The following is a 7092-nucleotide window of genomic DNA, read 5'->3' as shown; positions in this document are numbered from 1 at the left end:
TGAAAAAAGGGATGGAACGAGGGGGACTTGGATTGAAGGATGGCGGGGAGGAGGGGGGGGGGGGTGAAATAAACATTTAGAAGTGACCCAGGTTGACTCTGGTCTTGTTTGTTCTCTCTACCAGTGAGGTCCTGGGCCCTGAGCGCTGGGAGTTTATTTATCTAGCTGGGGCACCACCGCGCACTATTCACCTCCAATAATGCCTCATAGAGCTCCCTTTCTCTGTCTGAACTGGGGCGCTGTGTGCGCTCCAATGAATTATAGCATTTACCTGCTGTGCCGCTCGGAGGTTTGTTTAGAGAAACCGCTCCAAACACCCGAAATGCCCACGCGTGCATTCGCTCATTTACGCAAACTCAGACGTCTTCTCTCTCGCTTTTTAATCAATCCACTTCTTGGTCTGATTCCATTGCTATAGCTGGCTAAGCTAGTCTCTATGCATTCACGTTATGGGGACCGCGTACGGTCTCTGCCTCCCCCTTTTCCTATCCTCTGTCTACATGGCCTCTTTATGGGACATGTGGTGCGCCTGCTATCCGGATAGGCCCTGTCTCGCTGCACTCATATTTGGACAGCTTGAGTTTGTGTACATGTCTGTCATGCCTCACCCAAACTCTGCCAAGAAGAATAAGTTTAGTTAACGTGAGAGTAAACACCACCACTTTGACACGCAGGCCATTTCTATCCTCTCAAACACCAAAACAAGCTTTTCAAATGGGCCTTTGTCAAAAAATGATCTGAGCTGAAAAAGTCTTAAAGGTTTGATAGAAGACTTGAAACAATTATCGTGACGCGTTGCAAAAATAAATCATTTAGTAGTAAAAATGTCAAGCTACCTCTCTCTCATAGAGTCTCACGGTCCTTTATGGTGGAAGAAAGACATGCATGAGACATTCTCACACTTGATTGTTTGTTCAAGTGAGACAAGCAAAAACATGGGCAGAAAAAAAGCAAGCCGTAAAACTTCCGCCCTGTTCCTGCCCCAACCCCCCCCAAAACGCCTGCTCTCATCCCTCTCTTCTTCCTGCACCTCTTTTTTTTTTTTTACGATCTCTCTCTTTTCTGCTTGTGGACAATACAGACTGGGTGACACGTTTCCCCCAGCTCACACCAACTCTCACACGCTCAAAGGTGGGCAGGCTGTATAAGCATAAACTGTGTCGGACGGCGTGATGCATGTTTACAGCATGCGGAGCTTCATTTACCGAGAAATGAAACACAGATTCAGGCACCTTTAGATGATATATGTTCCTGAGGGAATGATGGAAACATCCCGTAGTAGTGTTCCTCTCTCACGTCTTCAGACACTTTACAAAAAAAAAACATGCAATGGGTGATGTCTGTCTCAGAGTGACCGAGCAGTAAACTAGAAATAATCCCCCTGTCAGACTAAACACCCTGATACTGTGGCTTTTATTCCCACCTACACAGGTGGGAGGAATGAAGGCATGATTAACCCCTTTACTCTTTTGTTGCATGCCCCCCCCCCTCGCAAATGCACAAGAATCCTGAAGGCAAACAGAGAGGAAACGAATAAAGGCCGCATACGGTGGAAATATGTCTGCTGAGGAACTCAGGTACAGACACTGACTTCCCACAACCTCCCTATTCTGTCTGCTCTCTCTAGACAGACTCCACTGCTGTGCTCCGCTTCACAGTGTTTTGGTCCTGTAGGAGGGGAGGAAGCAATTAAAAAAGACCTGGTGGCCTGACTTCACAGAGCAGGCAGGCAGACAGACAGGTAGAAATATAAACAGACTTACACAAAGCACGAGCAGAGAGACAGTTAGGAAATTCAGGCGGGCAGACAGACGGCTAGGCAGGCTGTACACACCAAAGGTGGCAAAGATGACAAGTGTGTGTGTTTATGTATGCGTGGGAGCAGGCTCTGGTATGAATATATGATGGGAAGCATATGCCCCAAACACATTCACACACACACACACACAAACACACACACACACACACACACACACACACACAGTTTACACCATACTGGCATTGTTAACACATACGGTGTCAATTCACAGCTAGTTTATTCTGAACAAATGAGGAGACAAAGTGGGGAGGCTGTGTTTATGCTGCAATCTGATAGAGCCGCCTCATAAGATTAAACACATGAGAAATAAAAATGTCTCCTAAGTTAAGAAATATACACAAAACACAAACTTAAACTAATGTACAAAACGTTCTAAGGCCCTTAATATGACATCAGCTGTCTCATTTGGGGGAATATCATTCCTGCTTCGTTCTGGTTATGTGCAATGGGGCATGTGTGTGTGTGTGTGTGTGTGTGTGTGTGTGTGTGAGAGTGTTTCTGTGTTTCTGTGTGTGTATGAAAGAGAGAGAGAGAGAGAGAGAGAGAGAGAGAGAGAGAGAGAGAGAGAGAACTAACCTCTCCTTGTTACCGAACCACTTTACTCTCCATTGAGGCCCTAGCAGCTTTGTCAATGGGCTATTGGTGGAAACAAGGCAGGCAGAAACTTTAGAAACATGGCCACGGCCTCTTAAAGGCACAGCATTCCTTTTCAGCCCCCCTTGTTCAACTCTCTCAATCCCGCAGCAAAACAACTGGCACACAAACATCTAAACATCTCCTTTAAGAGATGGATCTGCCAATTAGCTCAAGAGGTAATCCTGAAGCTTTACACTAACCAGAAAGAAACCAAAGAAGAAGAAAAAAAAGAGACTGTGGAAATTCAAACTCTTGTTGCCTGCCTTTGTTGCAAATTCAGGCTTTTGAAACGTCACGCTAATTATCTCAGAAACTACATTTACAGAGATTGTTTTTTTGTTTTGTTATTATTGTGCCTGATACTGGAACTCTTTTTAATTCCCGTGCGTTTGAAGCGCACAGTCTCCAAAGCACTTCTCCTGACGCCAGCAGCAGCGTGTGATTGCTCAAACACCTCCGCACAGCTCCTGTGGGAGCCGCCTGTCCCCGTCCTCTAGTGACATGGTGGGCTTAAAAAACCCCATAGAGTCTGTTTATATTCACCAACTGCTGTAGCGCTTTTAGAGTGTGCAAAACAGGTGGGTAAACTTCAGCTGCATTCACTTATATTTTTTCTTCTCGTGAGGAGGAGGAGGAGGAGGAGGGGGGGGAGGGAGGGGGTTTCAGGGAGGTGGTGCCTGCTTGCCTGCCTGCCTGCTTCCCTCTTGTTGAATGGAATCCAAGAATAGTTAGGGACCACACAGGGAGGTGACAGGGGGAGGGGTCAGAGCCCTCAAAGATGGCTAACCATTCACACAGTCCATCTGCTGCGGGGATCAGCCCCGGCACTGAAAGCCTGGGGGTTTAAAAGGAATTTGGCCAATGTGAAAAACCAAATAAAGCGGCCGCTACCCCTAAAAATGTACCGATCACCTAAATCTAAAAATGCTCTAAGAGAGCGGTGTCAAATCTAAAGGTTTGTGAGTCATAAACACAGCCGCGCAGAAAGGACAAGCGGCAGAGAGTCAGTGTGTGTGTGTGTGCGTGTGTGTGACAGAAGAGGGACTATTGTAATGCAGTCCTGTGTTTGGGTTTCTCAGGTAAACTGTGACTTAGTGAGACATGAGCGACCAGCACTGAGCACAGAGTAAAACGTACAGTATAATCCCATCCACAACACACAGGAAACAGAGAAGCAAAAGAATGAATACTCTATCTACAAGCTTTTTGGTACTTGTATTCCTTCTATGGAAGAGATGATGGCGTTGATAATTCTATACATCCAGACAAACATAAAAACAACTTAAAACCAGCTCACACACATCTTATTCCTTGCTGCTTTAGTCTGGATTTCAGGCAGACAGTCAGTCTATCAGTCACTCAACACTCCCATGGCACTGAGATGACACTTAACACGGCCACCCTGCATCTTCCCACCAGCCACTATTGTCATTCAAACTCCATGTTAAACCCAGTGGGAGAAAAACAAGCTCATGAAAACGTACAAACGTCTCCCAGCTGAATATTCGGAACAGAAAGTCAGTAAATCCAGCCACGAAAGCCTGCTGCACTGAACTCACATGGTGATGCCACCTGAAGGATATAGTGATGGTGTATTTGCGTGAGCAAAACAGCAAACAACACCAAGAGTCCTTCACGAGAACACCGCTTAAAAGATGAAGGGAAATATCTTGAAACTCACCTTCCACCCACAGCTGCTCGATGTCCGTTTCGATGGCTGCGACCCGGAGTCCCACAGACAGAGCCCCGAACACTAAGAGTCCAATAAAGAGGACCTTCCCACAGTGCCTCTGGATGTGGCAGCCCAGAGAGAACAGGAGGGCCTGGAACCTCGCCCGGATCCACAGAGGGGCTTTCTGACCCACCGCCTTACCCTGGATTCGAAGAAGCAGGAGGGAAAGGGACAGAATTATCATCAGCGTTGCCACACATGAACAATGCATCATTGCACAACTGTCCACAAAGGCAGCATATAGCGTGCAATCTCTATCTGTGTCACAAGTGTGAAGAATATGTGAAGCGTAGTGACGACTTGCATCCAAGACACTGGATTGCACATGCATCAGTAAACAGAGAGAGAGAGAGGCGTCTTTCTGTGGAATTTAAGGTGAAGCCTTGTATAACGCGATGACAAGCGAAGGTGCTAACTCACTGTAGCCACAGATTGGATGCCGGTGCTGTCATATACCCCCGAAGAGTGTGTGCTGTCAGATTCCTGCTAAAACCTCATGTTTATACCGCCTGAACACAGGTGCAGACACCAGTCAGGATCCCCACATCTGAGGTGATCTAAATTGCACGGTTGAAGGCAACAATTTGTATTATGGCAACTTTTCAAGGAAACTAATTCCTAATAGTTTAAAAAGACAGAGTCCAGTGAAGCTGCGATGAAAAAGAGCTTAAAAACACAATGTTTACCGATACAGAACAAAGCCAGGACTTAATGGGAGCTACATAGTGCCAATTTACATTATAGCTGCAGTTTAAGAAAATCAACAATACTGTCTGAAATAAGGTGTCACTCTGTATTAGGCACCTTTATAATCTGGTCTTTATTGCAAGAGCAGTACAAGGTTGTCATCATGCGTGTACTGCTATAAAAGAGACTTGTGGTGGTTAACTATTACATCAGTATAAACTAATACTAGAGTTTAAGCTGACAGCTATTTCCCTGCAGTAATCTACAATATATCGGGTTTTTTTTTTCTCTCCCCTCTAAACTATTTGTCAGACTCTCTGCCGGTCCCCCCGGTGCTACAAATGTCACCGCTGCAGGAGAGACATCGCACTGGTGTTGTGGTTTCTCTCAGCAGTGCTGAAACACGTCCAAGCATCCGGGCGGTCCAAAGATGCTTTGTCAGATCAAACTCAATCAGTGAATTCCTTCACAGGACCCACCACATTTCCAAACAGACCGCGGGCCAGTGCGCTCTCCGCTGCCTGCACAAAGCCAAAAAAAAAAAGCACGCACAACACGGGCTGCGAGACGGGAACAAAACCCTCACCCACTCCCTCTCCTTCTCCCTCCCGGTTGGCATTAAGAACATGAATGAATGAGAGAGCGAGAGAGAGAGAGAGAGAGAGAGAGAGAGAGAGAGAGAGAGAGAGAGACTGGTGTCCAGCAACGTTAACGTGCTGCCAAAACGTGAAACTCTTAAGTTGTTATCACTTTATTCCAGGGGGGTTCCCAAAAATGTCACGCGAGCTGAGCCTTCTAACGGGGTTTTGTCCCATTAAACACAAACTATTTCTGTTTTCTGTACCAACCTCTGGTGACAATCTCTACTCTGTGTTCGGTAACTGATAACCCGTATAAATGAACCACTCCTGGGCTTCGCTGTCGTCTCCCTCGGGGAGCTCCGGTGGTCCCCGGATCCCGGTCAGGGAGCTGCTGCTTTCAGCCCACCCGACACATTCCCACACGCGATTAGATAACAGGCTAAATGAAAAGCTGCCTTTGAAGACGTTTCGTTCACATTTTGAATGGAAAGCTGCACCCCCATATTAAAAAACATAAATCCACGCTACACCGCGGGCGTCGCATCACCTTTGAGATCTGTTTAAGTGCGAAAGCAGCGTGGCAGTAGCTGGGTCTCCGGAGCACGTCTGGGTTCGCGGGCGGCTGGGAGCGCGTATAACTCGGGGGTAAATCTCCATAGACGCCGGCCCCTGGGACCCCGCGATCCGAGGCCATAGTCCAAAGAGGGCGAACGGGGGGCGCTGAGCGGTGTGAATCGGTGCGAGTTCAGTAGAAACGACAATAATCCAACATAGAAGGGGAGCGCATCCAGCACCGGCGGCGACAAGTTGGAGGGACGTCTTCTAGTCTTCCCTGGAGGAGCCAAACAAGTCTCGAAACTCCATCCCAACATTATGCGCCGAAATCCGTAAAGATCCCTCAGTCTTCATTCGTCCCGGTAGTTGGTGAAACGACGTCTCAGAGAGGGAGCAGCAGTAGTAGTAGTAGCCTATAGTAGTAGTAGTAGTAGTAGTAGTAGTGGCAGTGGTAGCCTAAGTCTGAGCCGTCCGTGTCAAGTCTAACTCCGATCCCGTAGCGGTAACATTTGGAGAAGTTCGCCTCTCGGCAAATCCTGAAAAGGGAGGTTTGATGGAAAAGTGCTCCGGCTCCCATTGGCCAAGGAAGAGGCAAATTACTTTGCAAACATCGCCTATTATTAGCTGCTAAGCAACAGCTCACCAAAGTGGAGAGAGAGGGGGACCACCCAGGCTGCTGCTGCCTGGGCTGGAGGGGAGGGGAGGGGAGGGGAGGACGGGGGAGGAGGGAGAGAGGAACTCTTTCAATAAACTCTGCACAGCCGCGCGCACACGCACGCACGCACACACACACACGCGCACTCACTCGCTCACTCACGCACACAGCTTGCTGCCTGCCCGCCTCACTTGCTCTGTGAACATTGTTCCCAGCGGCCGGGCCCCGCAAGAAGCAATCGCACATGCCATCTATTGATATCACAGCCACACAGGCACGCACACGATCTCTGTTTTCCTCTTCTGTCTCATCAGCAAAGGCCAATCAGTGAAAGGAATAAAAAAAACAAAAACAACAAAACGTTAATTCAGCTTTTTACACAAGAATGTAAACATGTGATTTTTTTTATTTTTTATTATTATTTATG

The 7092-nt window shown here is 47.5% G+C and overlaps 1 protein-coding gene across 2 annotated transcripts in view; it reads right to left on the bottom strand.

Annotated features, from left to right (window-relative positions):
* ptch2 (patched 2) overlaps positions 1-6638 on the bottom strand; it is a 30005-nt gene extending 23367 nt beyond the window's left edge. The window contains exons 1-2 of one of the 2 annotated variants that reach the window (XM_031854526.1): positions 6003-6638; positions 4137-4329 (exon numbers count right to left, since the gene is read on the bottom strand). In XM_031854526.1, coding sequence (XP_031710386.1) covers positions 4137-4329; positions 6003-6149 — 340 coding nt within the window. In that variant the 5' untranslated portion in view covers positions 6150-6638. Of the gene's footprint in view, positions 1-4136; positions 5209-6002 lie in introns of those variants that run through there. The other variant, XM_031854525.1, reaches the window with a different exon arrangement.
* Positions 6639-7092: the final 454 nt, after the last annotated feature.

Source organism: Anarrhichthys ocellatus, unplaced genomic scaffold, assembly GCF_004355925.1.
Source record: "Anarrhichthys ocellatus isolate YVR2014 unplaced genomic scaffold, GSC_Weel_1.0 scaffold15, whole genome shotgun sequence".
Lineage (NCBI taxonomy): Eukaryota > Metazoa > Chordata > Actinopteri > Perciformes > Anarhichadidae > Anarrhichthys > Anarrhichthys ocellatus.
The sequence above is the reverse complement of the archived record's forward strand: the minus strand, read 5'-3'. Positions and strand labels throughout refer to the sequence as shown.